The sequence below is a fragment of the Odocoileus virginianus genome, unplaced genomic scaffold (assembly GCF_023699985.2).
Source record: "Odocoileus virginianus isolate 20LAN1187 ecotype Illinois unplaced genomic scaffold, Ovbor_1.2 Unplaced_Contig_17, whole genome shotgun sequence".
NCBI lineage: Eukaryota > Metazoa > Chordata > Mammalia > Artiodactyla > Cervidae > Odocoileus > Odocoileus virginianus.
The window spans coordinates 406,248-423,479 of record NW_027224334.1 but is presented as its reverse complement, the minus strand read 5'-3'; the positions used below and the strand labels follow the sequence as shown (position 1 = coordinate 423,479).

General features: G+C 43.0%; 1 protein-coding gene across 2 annotated transcripts in view; it reads left to right on the top strand.

Annotated features, from left to right (window-relative positions):
• Positions 1–1,546: 1,546 nt before the first annotated feature.
• The window catches only part of NT5DC1 (5'-nucleotidase domain containing 1), a 117,140-nt gene continuing 101,454 nt past the window's right edge, over positions 1,547–17,232 (top strand). Inside the window, exons 1-5 of one of the 2 annotated variants that reach the window (XM_020894391.2) lie at positions 1,547–1,808; positions 7,852–7,943; positions 9,748–9,819; positions 11,884–11,990; positions 15,261–15,340. In XM_020894391.2, coding sequence (XP_020750050.1) covers positions 1,716–1,808; positions 7,852–7,943; positions 9,748–9,819; positions 11,884–11,990; positions 15,261–15,340 — 444 coding nt within the window. In that variant the 5' untranslated portion in view covers positions 1,547–1,715. The remainder of the gene's footprint in view (positions 1,809–7,851; positions 7,944–9,747; positions 9,820–11,883; positions 11,991–15,260; positions 15,341–17,232) is intronic. The other variant, XM_020894390.2, reaches the window with a different exon arrangement.

Here is a 17,232-nt window from a genome sequence, read left to right as displayed (position 1 = left end):
ACCACTTAGGCCATGAAAAACCAATCCTTGCGTACTCTTCCTTGTAGCAATGAGTGCATATGTACATTTATATTACTAAGAGAAGTCCCTGAAATGTCTAGCCCCACAGCAAAACAAAATATCCCCCAAGGAGACTTGTGGCCTTCAATGTAGTCTACCTGTAGTGTGACCTTGGCACACACTCTATTGCAGGGGCCAAATAAGAATGCTAAGGTCAGTTCTATGGCCAACAGATTCACGAAAAAGAAACAGGCTCAAGTGATGAAATAATACAGCTTTTTCTTTTTTGATTCACAGACATTAAAGACATGGCTGTTGGGCTCTAACCAGTGAATAGCTCGATCTTCTTGAGGATTCCTTCCTGTTCCTAGTCCAGACAAATTTGTTTGGGACTTTCACAAGTCATAATGGAACAAGTTATTAATTTATTCAAATAGGTCCACTGGGTACAATAAGTGTCCTACCAGATTGAACTATTTATTGTACTAAATTAATTACTTAGTTGGTCTATTAGCCTCATAAGGATTAGTATTTGTAAGGGTTAAGTATAATTCTTAATCTATTATATTTTCATTATGTCATGACTATTGATTTTTCCCCCTTTGGGCAAAGACTTCTTTTAAATTTAAAACAGAAGCAGTACAGAGATAATACATTTATATTCTCTTTTTAATGTCAAGATTTGTATTTCCTCTTGTAAACGACTTTAAAAATCTCAAAGTCCTAGCCCTTCATATCCAGGAGTTCTCAGAATTAAATGCCCTGAGCATCCACTGTACATAATGAATTAACTTTTCTTCTGTGCATCTAAAATGATACTCGCTATACACAGTCCTTGAGAGAATTGAGAACATTGTCATTCAAATCGCTGTGTGTTGTATAAATTTTAAAACCTCTTTGCATAAAGTTTTCTTTTCTGCAGCATGTTTTAGGAAGTTTCTAAAGTCCTTTCATAGGAAAAATTCTTCACTACAATAAAAGATAATCAAATAACAAGAATATTGGTTTTCTTAGTCATCATCACTTTGCAAAAATGGTCCGTCATGGTTTCTAACAAATTTACTTTCTAATACGCTCCAGGGGGTGAAATGTTGAAGTCCCCCATTTTGCTTAGCAATATACTTAGGAATGTACTATGGGATGTACAATTTTTGATTCAATCCATGGTTAGAGATCTCGTGGGCAAATAAAAAAATCTTCCAAATTATAGGCTACCTGGGACAGAGGAGTATTAGCAGGATAACATTTTCTCCAAAATCTTCTGTGAATTCGTACCCAAGAGTCAAGTGTCAGTCTTAAGTCTCGCGGTTTCCCTGGCGTTTTGATAAGCCAGGGGAGCCCGAGTTAATTTTGCAGCAAAGGCTATGCACCAACAGGTACTTAGCGACGCCCCCGATTCCTGCAGCATTGACTCCACTGCTGGCCACATCCCGCCTTTGGACACGGGGCGGGGATCGGAGTGGTGACAATGCGGCAGGAGCCGGCCTAGGGGCACCACCCGAAGGCTGGGCGCCTGGAAGGCCGGCTGCGAGGGGCGGGGAGAAGCGTGGTCGGGGGCGGGGCTCGCGGGCGCGGGAAGCGCGCGGGGCCGCCGTGCGGCGTCCGGAGCCCCGCCCCGCCCCGCCGCGTCCGCCCGGGAGTCCCGCAGCGTCCTGCCCGCGTGCTCTCCGCCGCCTCCCGGCGTCCACGCAGTCGCCGGAGCTCCGCGCGCAACTATGGCTCAGCACTTCTCCCTGGCCGCCTGCGACGTGGTCGGCTTCGACCTGGACCACACTCTGTGTCGCTACAACCTGCCCGAGAGCGCCCGGGTGAGTGGCGCTGGCTGCCGGGCGCCCGGCGTGCAGCCTCCATGGCGGCTTGGGCTCGAGTTTCCTCCCGGCTTAGGCGGCAGCGGGCGTCGCCGGGGCCCTGCAGCCGCCGCGCCTTTGCGCACAACTCGGCCTCCCGCCCCCAGGCTGGACGGAGGGAAGCGTGCATACCCCACCTCCCGCCTCCCCACGCCGTCTCCGCCTTTGCTCTGGGTACCGGCTTCTTTAGCCCAGCCTTAGCCAAGTTTGAGAGATGCGTAGGGAAGAAAAGGGGCGAAGGAAAGACACGTTGTGCAAGACTGGGTTGGGGAAGCGGTTCCTGGGGCAGAGGAAGGGCGGGGCCAGGGAGACTGGGGGTGTCCTTTGCAGATCCCCGGTTTTGGAACGTCTCAGCAAATCATTCTGGCTACCAGCAGAGCGCTGATACAGCCACCTGGTTAGCGACTTTTGTCTTCGTCTTTGGCTGCATTTTTTTTCTTTTGCACTTCCATGCGACCACCTGTCAGTTTTTAGATGCTGCCGTCTGGGGGAAATTGTGTGGTGTATTGGAAAGAAGACTAACCGGAAAGTCATTAAGATCTTGGCCCTAATTTTGCCTTTTACCAAGAGAAGGAACTAAATATTGCCCTACTGCATGCTCCACGCAAGTTTTAATCCTGACAACAGCCCGGACCCTTCCTGCACTTAGAGAAGGAGCAGGAAGTGGAGTGCGTGATTCCATATCTGTACCCTTAAGTGAATTGTTCTCCCTCCTCCATTCCTTTAGTTTCACATGGATACTGATTTTGGGAAATTAACAAATTTTTTTTTTTTTTTGGTAAGTCAAAGATCTAAGTATCCAAAACAGAAAAAACTAGCTATGGTCGTCAAAGCCAGGATTTTGCAGCCAGACTGCCTAGCTTAAGGCACTAGCTCCTCCCTCACTAGCTCTGTGACCTTGGGCCTATTACTTAACCTGTGTCGAGTTTTCAGTCTCCTCATCTCTAACACTGGGCTAATAATTGGATTTACCTGTAAAGGTTGTTGCAAGGATTAAAAAGGTAATGGATATATAATGCTGAGAGCTGTGTCCGACCCAAGTGGTGGCTTTTGTAGTTACCACTGGAATCATTGTCCAACCTGACCACTTATGATAGAGCGATAAGTAGCTGGTGCAGACATCAGCCACGGCAGCTCCTCATGAAGATGAGGTTCAGTGCCCCAGTCAGCAGTTCAGGTACCCGACAAAGGTCAAAACAGTGTATGAATTACTCCTGTTTTCTGTGTACAGATGGTTTAAAAAAAAAAAAGTGTACTGTTACTAATGTTGTGTGTTCCTGCTTTCCCACGGTACAGATGTTTCCTTCCTCATGTTGAGAGTTAAGGAGACTTTTCCTCTTGATCTCTGGCCACTACTTCCTCTAGGTCTTTGATTCATATTTTCCTCCTTTTGCCTTTCATATCTTCCCCTTGATTAACATTTTCTTGCATTTCCTCTCGAGCCATCTTCTTTCGAAGGAAATAGTCTTAAAAGTCAATTTTGTGCATGTGTGAGCATAAAATTTCAGAATCCAAGAATTTCCCAAAAGCAAGAGTTCTTTACCACAAGCTTCAAATATAAGTGATATTTAAAGATTGAAAACGGTAATCTGGCGCATTTTCTTTCCTGTTTGGCTCAGAAATCTTTCTTTGTGCTGAGCACCATAATAGAGTTATGAGTACGGAGATAACACACAGGTCTTCAGGTGGCCTTGTCATGGGTAAGGATGTTGGAAGGTGAGCTTTGGTCCCCTGTGCTGACGGCAGCATTGCCTGGCCCTTGCTAATGCTTGGCTGTTACCTCTGCCTTTCTTCATCACGCTGACCCCTCATCTGGGAGGTCTCAGATTAAGTAACCTGGCCCCCTAAACTTTACCTTCTTATCCTGATCCTACCTCCAGTTTTCCATAAAACCTTAATTTCTCATAGCACTTACACACTGCCTTGAATTTTTCCTATTTACTTGTTGGAACCTTTCCCTAGATCCTAGAGCCATGACCCTTGACCTCAGTATCTGTGACTTTATTGTGTGTTCTATGTGCCAAGCTGACTCTGCACATGCGGAGTTCAGGAAATAATCATGAAACCATTGAATAAATAGTAGGTGTTTCAGTAACTGAATATGGCACTCACAGTCACTATTCTAATAAGCTTCTGCTGATACAGACTGGTTTGATGCTTACAACAGCCGTATGAGGTAGATGTTATTAACCTCCTTCAGAGATGAGGACACAGTCCCAGAAAGGATAAGTAGCTCGTCCAGGGTCACCCAGCATGGTGGGCTGGCCAGCAGGTTTCTGCTCTCTCCCACGGGCTTTCTGTGTGCTGCAAAGCCCAAAAGGGAGGCCTTGGAGTGAGTGATGCTTGAGCTGGGTCTCAGCACGGGAGTGACAATTGGCAGGTGAGGAGGCAAAGAGGAGCATTTCAGGCAGAGGAAATATGTCCAAGGCAAGGACCAAGAGATGAAAAACAGCACCTGGATCTGCTGGGTATCAAGCAGAAGGTGGGGAATGGCAGGAGAAGATATTGGAGATGGCAGTGGTGGCTGATGGTGGCTCACTGAGTGACCACCCATAGCCCACCAGGCTCCTCTGTCCTTGAAATTCTCCAGGCAAGAATACTGGAGTGGGTTGCCACGCCCTCCTTCCAAGGGATCTTCCCAACGCAGGGATTGAACCAGAGTCTCTGCGTCCTGCAGTGGCAGATGGGTTCTTTACCACTCTCGCCACCTAGAAAGCCATTTAATAAGTGGAGTGTTATACAAATGTGGAACTGGATGTGTCACCTCCCCAGGGGCTCAGGAAAAGCATCCTAGAAATGATGACACCTGTGTTGTCCTGGAGTTGCAGACTCAGGAGTGTGCGGGGCCAAGCAGTTAACCTGAATGTGCGACTGGGAATGTGGGGGTCTCTGGCAGCCAGGAGGATGCACATGCAGCCTTTGCCGTGGGGCGTAGAGGCTCAGTCTTGCCAGATCTAATTCTCTGAAGACAAGTTAGAAATCGAAGCTTGTGTGAGAAGTCTGTCAATTTTTTTTCAGTGCCAGCTCATTTTCAGAACAGCAGAATTATGGGGTTGCCAGATATAGCGAAGAAAAATACAAGACATCCGGTTCAATTTGAGTTTCAAAGAACAGAAACATTTTTAGTGTATGTGTGTTCCAGCTATCTCATGGGATATGCTTATATTAAAAAATTATTTGCTGAAATAATTTTTCAGGCCGAAAATCCAATTGACCTAGGAGTTTCATATTTTATCTGGCATCCTTCAGTGGGAACCAGATATAATTTGTGGTCCGCCTACGACCCGCAGGGCACCAGTTTGCAACTGCTGACGATTCTGCATGATCATTAGTCAGATGAGACTGTTGGGAAAGTAAGTGGCAGCTAAGGCCAGGAGAGGAAGGGTGGGTGGTGGAGGCCCTGTGCCATGAGGGCTTCTGGGGTGAGTCAACATAATTTAAGGAAAAGCTTCAAGGGCCGAGGGCTTCGGACTGGAAGACGGCTTTCAAAGACACAACCTTCCTGGTGTTTCTCAGCACTGCTCTTCTCTACTTCTCCTTACACATTGACCCCATTCTCTCCTATTGTAGAACCTTCTCCTCCAAACACAGCTGTGGGCACCCCCATAGGCAGCCCTCCTGGAAAGGGCTCTTTGCCCTGGGAAGGAATCTGACCTTATTGGAATCACGTATCTGTATCTTGATCAATATTACCAAAGGGTGAGAAATTCCAATTGTCCAAGGCTGAAAAAACTTAGCTTGACCAGAGGCAAGTCTAATGGTGTGCAGTAACCATTGGTAGCTTGAAACGGGCCATGGTAGGGGGTACCATGGCAATGAACGAAGCTTATGAGTCAGGGCTTTTCTGTTTGTTTTTTTTTTTTAACCAGCACATGACTGAGGATAATAGCAGTACCTAAATTGAATTTACTTGTATGCCCTGTGCTGCTCTAAGCATCTGAAGATTTACATTACACATGGGATTTACATCTGATAATCCTGGGGCACTGGTTTCTTGCAGGCAGGATCATGACATGTATCTTTTTTATTGTCCATAATACTTTGTACCTTTGAGTGACTCAGTACATTTTATGATTGATCATTCATATGAGTGAAAATTCATATAACATAGAAGTCAGTGATTTTCAATTGTCTCAGAGTTTCAGGAATTTGGTAGGGGCCCCACCCTGTCCTGGAGGCTTGGAATTTCTGGGTGGCTTTAAGAACTATCACCTGTGGTTCTAACTCACCTCCAGGGTTGGGGACTGTTCATACATAGTGTTGACTTAATGTAACTCTGAACAGCTGACCTGGATCAGGGTCACATTGTGTGGGGTACGTGTATAGCCATTTTCATTAGCTTTAAGACAGGAAACAGCTCTATTTGACAGGGAGCCTTTGCTTTCTCTGTACTCATCTCCTGACACTCACAGTCCCAAGCCCCAACTTGAGCTGTGTGTCCCCTGGACTTGTGTGGTCCTCTCCCCCCGGATTCACCCAGATAACTGCTCTGTCCTGCAGGCATCAGTGTGAACGTCACTCCCGCAGGGAGGCCTTCTACTCCTCCTGCTGTATCTATTCCCACTTCTCCTTTGTGCTATTCCAGTGCTAAACCTGTCATGGGCTAACATCTGGAGAAGGGTCAGGATACTCTGTGTATCCTCTTGGACACTGTTCAGTCTCAAAAAACCTGGAATTTTGTTGTTGAGAATGAAATCTGTCGACAGTCAGCAGAGCATTTACTTTTATGCTTGCTTCCAGAGGTTTGTTTATTTTTTCTTTCCCCTCAGCTTTTCTTACGGGGGATAAAAAGAGAGAGTCCCTGTGTCTGATCAAGGCGCCGTGATTCCTCCTGTAGATTACCTGCCTGGTCCCCATATATATTTCTCTTTGAGATTCCCCTGTAGAAGAAAGAAAGAAGGGAAAAGTTGCTCAGTCGTGCCCAACTCTTTGTGACCCCATGGACTATACAGTCCATGGAATTCTCCAGGCCAGGATACTGGAGTGGGTAGCCTTTCCCTTCTCCAGGGGATCTTCCCAACCCAGGGATCGAACCCAGGTCTCCCGCATTGCGGGCAGATTCTTTACCAGCTGAGCCACCAGGGAAGCCAGGAATACTGGAGTGGGTAGCCTACCCCTTCTCCAATGGAACTTCCTGACCCAGGAATTGAACCGGGGTCTCCTGCATTGCAGGCAGATTCTTTACCAGCTGAGCTACAAGGGAGATTCCCCGTGTCAAGTGGCAAAACTAAAAGTAGTAGTGAATTTTATGTCCTTCATTTAGAGAAAATAATTCATGGATTGGGATAGTGCGGTGGCCCCACAAGCAGTGGAATACTCTTCCCCAGATTCTGGACTTGAACGTGTTTTGTAAACTGTAGACAGAGGCAACGCAGAAACAGGGTCTGATTGGCTAGGAGGTTGGGAATTTCCTGATGGGGACTCTGGGTCCTATTTTCTAGGGAGAGGTAAGTGAGCTAAAGCTGACACGGCAGATTGTGATTGGTGTATGTTAGGTTTTCTTGACAGGGGTTTTCTATAAGTGCACACTGACTTAGGTTTAGATTGTGCCAACGTCTGGGCCAGTGGGGTGGCCTCCACTGTGTGGGGCTCAAGTATATGAAGTAGCATTATCAGCTGCCATGGGGCCTTCTGGAGAGGATGGACAGAGGATGGATGTAGAGTGGTCAATATGTTTATCATCTGGTGAAGTGTTAAATCAATTTACAAAGCTTTGTCCAGTCTTAATGATCTCCAACCCGTTAGGCTCCAGGAGTAAGGTTAATAATTTCCCTTGGTTGTATAATTGTACATTGATAGTGTAAAAAAACCAGCAGCTACCTGGGGCTCACAGGGGTGCATAAATTGCTGAGAAGGATTGTTAACCTGCCGAGCTTCACAATTAACAGATAATACAGATTCCTTCCCATCTGTCTCATGACCGATTCCTTTAGGCCTTCGGGCCTGTGAAGTTAAGAAGGAATAGTGAAATTTACATCTAATCTCTTTCCCTTTCTGTTAACAGCTCATTTACAATAGCTTTGCTCAGTTCCTGGTCAAGGAGAAAGGGTATGACAAGGGATTGCTCATGGTGACTCCCGAGGATTGGGATTTCTGGTAAGCAGCTTTTTTAAAAGGTCTGTACATTCCCTCTGGTTTTTAATTCTTGTGGATAAAATTTTAATGCTTCCTCTTACATGGAGACAGAACGTGAAATGTGAAGTTGAGCAAAGGACAGAATGCCTTCTGTATTAAAAGTTTTATATTTGATGAATTAAAGTCCTTTCTATTTTTGGACTTGCTTAGTTAAGTATGAAAATTAAGCTAAGAGCGAATGTGACTAATTTGGATATTTTTGCATGGGTTAAGTCTGTCATTATTAAGAGTTTCAGAGATTAAGAACTGTCTCTAAAACTTACATCTTTTATTAAAAAATTCTTTTATTGCCCTTCCTATACAGAACTGTATAAAAAGAGGTAGAAATCAACATGTTTTGAATGCACGTGTGTGTGCGCACTCATTTTTGTCCAACTCCTTTCAACCCTGTGGACGATAGCCTGTCAAACTTTTCTGTCCTGGAATTTTCCAGGCAGGAAAACTGGAGTAGGTTGCCATTTCCTGCTCCAAGAGATCTTCCCGACCCAGAGATCCAACCTGTATCTCTGGTGTCTCCTGCATTGTCAGGCAGATTCTTTACCATTGTGCCACCTGGGAATTTCCATGTTTTTAATAAGTGTCTGAATTAGGACATCTGTTTTTGTGTAATTTGGTTAGATATTCCTATAACAGAGACTCTTGACAGCTTACTCCCTTTCTGACTTAGGAGTCTCAACTTCCCAAGGTTTCCTTTGACGTTCTTCGTCACTTAACCAATAAAAACAAACAAAAGTCCTATTAAACCACTTTAAATTGTTCAGTTAAAAATTAATAGTTGTCCTGAAACACATGAAAAATACATCCAGAAATAATTATAGAGCAACAGTGTTCCTCTATTATGCATTCTTCCAGTGTTTGGTTAGTCCTTTTTGATTTATCCCTTTCTCTGAAAAGGAAGAAACAGAAACATTTTGCTATATGAAATTTCTATGGAAACGTTATTATGGACCAAAGTAAATAATGCTTGTAAAGTACCCTGTCCTTTTCTTTTCATTCTGTTGGTATTTGGTGGCCATTATATCTTCTTGTTTTTATTACTCATAATAATGACTCTGAACCCACTTTTCTTCCCAAATCCCATAAGTCTTTTACAGTGAGGAACCTAAAACTTAGTATTTGACTTTCTTTTAGTGGTTTTCCATAATATGCCTAGCCCAGAGAGCTAGTTCTTTTTTTTTTTTTTTTAAATTTATTTATTTTTTTTATTTTTTTATTTTTTTTATTTTTTATTTTTTTTTATTAGTTGGAGGCTAATTACTTTACATCATTACAGTAGTTTTTGTTATACATTGAAATGAATTAGCCATGGATTTACATGTATTCCCCATCCCAGTCCCCCCTAGCCTGACTAAATTGAGGCAGAGTCTAAAGAGTACAGAAAAGATTGTGGCTAAGATCTTAAGTTGTAAAATACGAATGTGTGTTTGTGTGTGTTTTATTTAATGAAAAACATTTGTACATTTTAGCAGAGGCATACAATGGTGCTTATTTTTTGTTCTGAGTTTTTTTTTCCTGAGCTCAAAAGAGTTTAGACACTAAATATGCTGTCTTTGGTTTGCCCACATAGCAGTTTTCCTCATGTACTTGCTCTGAGGATATTTAATTTTAGAATTCAAGAGCTTACTTGTTTGATTAACATGTTATTCACCTGGGTGGGAGAGTCTTTTTTTAGTATTACGACTTTTTGAAAATATAAGTTATTATTTCTTGAGTTAAGTATTAATAAGGCTGTGAGCTGATTGGTAACCAGACTTTCCTGTTTCAGTTGCAAGGGCTTGGCACTGGATCTGGAAGATGGGAACTTCATTAAACTTGCAGATAACGGCACCGTGCTCAGGTAATAGAATTTAGTTGTGGTGTCAAGAACTTTACTCTTTCCAGGACATTTTATTACCATGTAGGATTGGACTGTTAAGGTATGGATTAAACAAGATTATTACTGTTGTCAATCAGATGAGAGATTGTGTGCCTGCAGGTCTTGTAGGAATCGTTTGAGCCATTTAAATACAAATCTGGGAGCATTAAATTGAAAGGTCTAATTCTTTAAATTTAGCTTATCAGAAATATTTGCACAGGAAATACAGTAGAATGTTAACTTGCTTTTTGACCACCTCTACTGCAAAAGAGCCTGGGAATTTTATCATGTTAACCTGGAGTAAAATTGAAGCTCTCTTTATTAAGGAAGAAGGAAAGAATGGACATGGGATAGAATTGGTGGTCTAGGCACACCTCTCTTTCTTCTTCCACTTGTCCAAATTTGCCCCCATCATGCAGAACTCATATTGTGTCTCAGCTTCTGAAAGTGCTTCTAGATTCCTCCAGCCTTCATCAGTGTCCCCCCTCCTCCCACCCCGAGCTTAGTTCTGACTCCCTTTCCTTCCCTCTTCTTAGTTAGTTAGTGTTAGTTGCTCAGTTGTGTCCGACTCTTTGCAACCCCATGAACTATAGCCCGCCAGGCTCCTCTGTCCGTGGAATTCTCCAGGCAAGAATACTGGAGTGGGTTGCCATTCCCTTCTCCAGGGGATCTTCCTGACCCAGGATTGAACCTGGGTCTCCTGCATCACAGGCAGATTCTCTGCCATCTGAGCCACCAGGGAAGGTGAGTCCAACACTTTGGGTGTTAATAAGAGTAGGGCACATTCCGCAACTTTGCTTCTTTCTATGTTATGTCTGTCTGTCTGTCCCCATTCCTAACACCCTTTCCCCAAGGCCTGACCATCTCCATTCAAGTTTGGCCAACCTGTAGCTCCTCCTGAATTTATAAACTTATATCCTTGATGCCTACTTTTAAACAACATAGTAGATACCTTTTCTGATCATATTATCATATTTCCTGCTCAGGATTCCTCCACCTTTACATACAGTTTTTATTATGTAAATGTTAACCTCTCTGTAAAAAGCATCCTGACTGTGATTTTCCTCCATTTGCCTTTCTTATTTCATTTCCATATTTTTCATTTTGCTTTGCTACCACAGTCTAACAACAGAAAAAGAAGAATGATACTCCCTAGCATTATAATTTCTCATAATAAACTATGTGAAATATTAACTGTTTTTCTCTAGGGTAAGATTCTCTTAACCAGGCCCAACCGATGCAAAAGCAGTATTTTGAGCACAAAAAGTAGCTACTTTCTTGTCTTCCTGTTCCAGGTTTTGCCACATTCATCTTACTGTTTCCCATTGTGTTTTTAGCTACGTCACGTCCGTGAGTGACATATTACTACCCCGTCTTCATCTTCATAGTCCCGTCTTGCGCAGCCCTGGGTACCAGGCGCATCTCTCCTCCTGCAGGCCTCAGCTCATGCTCTCACGGTTGCACCCTCTCCTCCCTGCAGGCCAGCTTCCCACCGAGTCCCTGCAGTTGTTTCCTCATTGTTCCATTAGGCCCTCATTGTTCCATTAGGCAAGTCTTACCTGCATAGTTAATTGACAACTTCTTAGGCAAGACTTGTCCTATTTCTCCCAGAGAAGTTGTAGTCTATAGATTCATCTGGGGCACCTATCACAGCATTGACCTCAGAGTGCACTTCTCCTGATCACTTGCTGGTTGATGGGTGAAATGGAGGAAGAAAAAGAGCTGTCAAGAGACATCTCTTTCAAAAAAGAGGGGATATATGTTTACGTACCGCTGATTCACTTTGCAGTACAGTAGGCACTCACACAGCATTGTAAAACAACTATACTCCACTAAAAATTTTAAAAATAAAATTTAAGAAATAACAAATAAAAAAAAGAAATACCTTATAGGATCTTAAGTAAGGAATTTATCCAGTTGAAAACCTTTTTCTTAAAAAAAAAAAAAAACCCATTAGTAGTATTAGGGTGAATTAATAGCAATGCTGGAGGAGCAAGTGTTCAAGGGAACCACTGATGAACCATATGCCTCATCTCTTCAAACCAGGGCCAGCCACGGCACAAAGATGCTGTCTCCGGAGGCGCTGGCGGAGGAGTTTGGCAGGAAGGAGTGGAAGCACTTCATGCCCGACACGGGAATGGCCTTCCGGTCAGGTACGGTTCCTGTGTGGGGCAGCGCCAGCGTTCCCTCCCCTGCTGGTTTAGACCCTGAACCTGTGACATCAAGACACAGAGCAGGATGCAAACAAGAGCAGCTGTGGTTTCATAGAGATGGGATGCGTTACTTCTCGTGTGTGTCTGGTTTCTCTTTGGCAGTTGGTTCTGTTTTATTTAATGTTTTTATTGATTCACCTTTTACTTGTTCTGGAGGAAAGAAGACTTAGCACTTAGGAATAATAAAATTAATTATCCTGTATTTTTATTAATTCATTACCTGCACAATCCTTTTCTTTCTCTGTTGCCCGCTTCTCCCCACATTCATATTCCTCACCTCTCCTGTTTACTAGAATTCTTTTCTTTACTGCCATTTCTGGTATCTTCTACCGTCGTCTTTTTTTTTCCCCTTTATTGAGAGTGATTTTACACAACTTTTTCCGACTCTACTTAAAGACTTTTACCATAAGCAAACATGAAAAGATTTTTCAAAAAGTATTTATAGACAACAGATGTGCATAAATTAATAAAGAATGATTAAAACACTTATAAACAGACCTCATTAAAAGTCTTGTTTTCCATTTGTTCTAGGTTTTTTTGGCCATTTTCTCCCATACTACAGTTTTGAAATACACCTATTTTCCTTTCGAAAATATAGTAACTGGAAAATAGTTGGAGTTATTCCTTGTTGCTATCGTGGTTTTGTTTGTCATATTTGCTGTCTTTGGGTGGTCTGTTTTCTCATAATGAGAAAACGTCAGGAAGTATGTGTTATTTTAATAAAATAAGTTGACAGGAAAAAGAGATTTCACCTTGAGGTTAGGTATAGAATGCTTTCACACATCTCAACTCACAATAGCTAGGAAGTTAAGTGGATAGATTTACTTTTTATTCAAGTGGTGAGGAAGACTCCTGTTGTCTGTCCAGATGTGTGTGTACAAGCATGCATGCTTATTCACGTCCATCTCTTAGATGCCGTGAGCTGCAGCATGCCAGTCTCCTCTGTCCATGGAATTTACTGGAGCAGGTTGCCATTTCCTACTCCAGGGTATCTTCCCGACCTAGGGATCAAACCTGCATCTCTTGTGCCTCTTACATTGGCAGGCGGGTTCTTTACCACGGTGCCACCTGTCCAGATGTAGGCACTTGTAAATAGAGGTGAACAACATGGGTTTGACCTGGGCAGGTCCACTTGACACCAGCTGGCTGGTTCAGGCAGGTCACTCTGGTATCACAGACCAGGAGATTAGACGCATTGTGGGTAGTGAGCTTTGGGAATCTGTGTCCGCTGTCCTAGTGCCCGCAGTCCTGGCGTGTTGTGTGGCCTGACAGCATAGTAGTGTGGGCAGACGTGTATGTAGGCCGTCTTCTCCCTTTTCTCCAAATTCTTGGTTTTCCTCATACCGACAAAGACATCCTAACCTTTCTTAAGAATGAAAACTCATCTGAGATGTTCCCTCCACAATTTCAGCTGTGAAAAAGTAAAAAAAACAAGAAGACTATGCCAACCAAAATATTCTTAACTGAGGAAAAGGACATACAAACCTATGCAGCCAGTTTGTGAATTAACAGAACTTTGACTTTATTTCTTTTATATTCTTGGTAATTTGACATCTTTGAGGTGCGTTAAGTAAGATTTAAAGGGATAAACATCTATCTGGACCTTACAGAGGGTTTTCTCTTAATTTACCATGACACTTCATTCCAGCATACAGCTAACTCTTGAACAACTTAGGAATTAGGGACACTTACCTCAAGAAGTTGATAATCTGAGTATAACTTTATCATCAGCCCTCCCTACTTGGAGTTCCTCCCTGAGTTTCTGCATCTGTGGGTTCAACCTACTGCAGGTCACAGATCGTGTACTGCTATAGTATTTATTGTATTTATTTACATGTTGAAAAAAATACATGTAAAAGTGGACTTGTGCAGTTCACACCTGTGTTGTTCAAAGGTTGACTGTAATCCATTCAATTTTTGGATCATTCAACAAGCATTTATTGAGTGCCTACAATATACTGGAAATCGAGCGTAGTAGACACAGACAGAAGACCGCTATGTTCCATAACCTCATACATAGCTTACAAATGGAGGAAGGGGGCGGGCAGTTATAATAATCTGTACAAAAGTTACGGTGACCATTTGAAAAGTATTCCCTTACATTAAACTGAAATCCAGCTCCACCTGGTGATTCTGTTTGATTCCTCTTTGTACCAGGAGTTCTCAGGAGAGAGGACTCTGAGGTTTGTGCTCAAAGCAGAGTGGTCGCTCCTGCTTGCAGTCTGCAGGAGCAAGATAGCAGTGAGGGTGTGACATGAAAGGAGAGAACAGAGCAGGGCCCTGGATCCCGCCAGGACTTCTGAGGAGAAGCGCAGAGAGCACTTCCCAGAATTGTCAACCCAAGGGACAGGCAGTTGGGGCCTGCATTCCCTGATTCCTGACTGTCCGTTGAGGCTTGCCACATGGGCTCTAGAGGCTTCCAGAGAGAGGGTGTGGCTTGAGGAGAGACAGTGGTGTTCAACACAGCTGAGGCTGGGGTCAACCGTGGACCGAGGGGATGTGACGTGGGTCCTCAAAAGTGTCTTCTGCCCAGGGACAGCAGATTCAAAAGTGCTGTCAGTGCCACGGAAGGGCTCAACTTGAATTCTAGCCTCAGGCCGAGGAGAATAAATCAGACCCTCTGCTCTCCAAGATCTAGAGTCTGCCTCTGCTGTGCTTGTAAGTTTTTCTAAGATAAGCCCACACTGTGTCCTCGCGTGATGTGAGGACATGTTTTTTTTTTTTTTTTTAAATTTCTTTTCTCACCCTGGCTGTTCTTACATTGTACTGAAATTTGTCTGAAGTTGCATAAAGATTGAATGTGAGACTCCAGGGGATCAACCAACACAGATAGTGAATGCACTTCATGGTACTCCAGTGTTAGGTTGATGGTTTTGAAATTCAGTGACCCTGATAATACAAATTGTGACTTTTTCATAATCTGTTTCATGTTTATGATATAGTCTTTAATTTTTATATTAAAAATGTTCTTAATAAAATGCTTAACTTATGCATATCATATTTTATTATAACTTTTTTATATTAATAGAGCCATTATACCTGAGGCCTTCTTTAAAAGACAGTGGATGACAGGCTGTAGTAGAGTGGTTCTGAATTGCAATAGAAGCCCCTTTAAGTAACTAAACCAAAATATAGCCTCTTTAGCCAAGTTTCCGTATCACATAAATGAGGCATTAATTTGATCCCAACTTAAAATTGTGTTCTTTTTAGGAAAATACTACTTTTATGATAACTACTTTGACCTGCCTGGAGCTCTTCTATGTGCCAGAGTAGTAGACTCTTTAACAAAGGTGAGTGGGGACTCATTTCCTAGAAACTATGGTATGTATTTGGCCATAAATCGGAGGACTTTGAGCTTCCCTGGTAGCTCAGATGGTAAAGAAGCCATCTGCAATTCAATAGAACTGAGTTGAGAAGATCCGCCGGAGGAGGGCATGGCAGCCCACCCCCAGTATTCTTGCCTGGAGAATCCCCATGGACAGAGAAGCCTGGCGGGCTACAGTCCATGGGATTGCAAAGAGTCGGACATGACTGAGCGACTAAGCCCACACCCACACAGAGGACTTAATTATATATGTCTTCTGAGTTGAGATTTTACTCAATTTCCTTTGTGGTTTCAGAGGTGACCAAAGAGGAAAGACAGAGAGAAATTGGTCAAAGTATTTTTGGAAAGTTAAATAACGACCATACCTAAGGATAATAAACCTGTTCTCCAGCAGGGGATGCAACAGTCTAGAAAAAGAAAATTCCAAACTTGGCATGTGGAGAAATATTTCTTGGTTTCGTTAGCAGAGTTTTTAAAATAAATAAATAAAAGAAATGTAAGGAAATTCCATGTGTCTTTTTAAGCATTGTTAGATAGTATAAAACCAGAAAAATGGAATGAAATGTTAAAAATCATCATTTTGAGCATAGTTTAATGTATATAGACTTTTTTTCTTTGTCCTAGGTATCAGGATTAAAAAGATCTCTGGTTATATCCGTTCATACTTAGAGCTTAAGAACTATGAACATAAATTGGTTTTATGCCAGAATCACTTTCTTTTGTGCATACATTGTCTTTAAAAATGACAGTGATGGTTCTGATAGGCTTCAGTTCAGTCCAGTTCAATCGCTCAGTCGTGTCTGATTTTGCGACCCCATGGACTATAGTACTTCAGGCCTCCCTGTCCATCACCAACTCCCAGAGTTCACTCAAGTTCATGTCCATTGAGTTAGTGATGCCATCCAACCATCTCATCCTCTGTCGTCCCCTTCTCCTCCCACCTTCAGTCTTTCCCAGCATCAGGGTCTTTTCAAATGAGTCAGTTCTTCACATCAGGTGGCCAAAGTATTGGAGTTTCAGCTTCAAAATCAGTCCTACCAATGAACACCCAGGACTGATCTCCTTTAGGATGGACTGGTTGGATCTCCTTGCAGTTCAAGGGACTCTCAAGAGTCTTCTCCAACACCACAGTTGGAAAGCATCAATTCTTCGGCGCTCAGCTTTCTCTGTAGTCCAACTCTCACATCCATACATGACTACTGGAAAAACCACAGCTTTGACTATATGGACCTTTGTTGGCAAAGTAATGTCTCTGCTTTTTAATATGCTATCTAGGTTGGTCATAACTTTTCCTTCCAAGGAGTAAGCATCTTTTAATTTCATGGCTGCAGTCACCATCTGCAGTGGTTTTGGAACCCAAAACAATAGAAGTCTGTCACGGTTTCCATCATTTCCCCATCTATTTGCCTTGAAGTAATGGGACCAAATGCCATGACCTTAGTTTTCTGAATGTTGAGCTTTAGGCCAACTTTTTCACTCTCCTCTTTCACTTTCATCAAGAGGCTCTTTAGTTCTTCTTCGCTTTCTGCTGTGAGGGTGGTATCATTTGCATATCTGTGGTTATTGATATTTCTCCTGGCAATCTTGATTGCAGCTTGTGCTTCATCCAGCCCAGCGTTTCTCATGATGTTGTCTGCATATAAGTTACAATAAGCAGGGTGACAAACATCCTTGATGTACTCCTTTTCCTTATTTGGAACCAGTCTACTGTTCCATGTCCAGTTCTAACTGTTGCTTTCTGACCTGCATACAGATTTCTCAGGAGGCAGGTCAGGTGGTCTGGTATTCCTATCTCTTGAAGAATTTTCCACAGTTTGTGGTGATCCACACAGTCAAAGCTTTGGCATAGTCAATAAA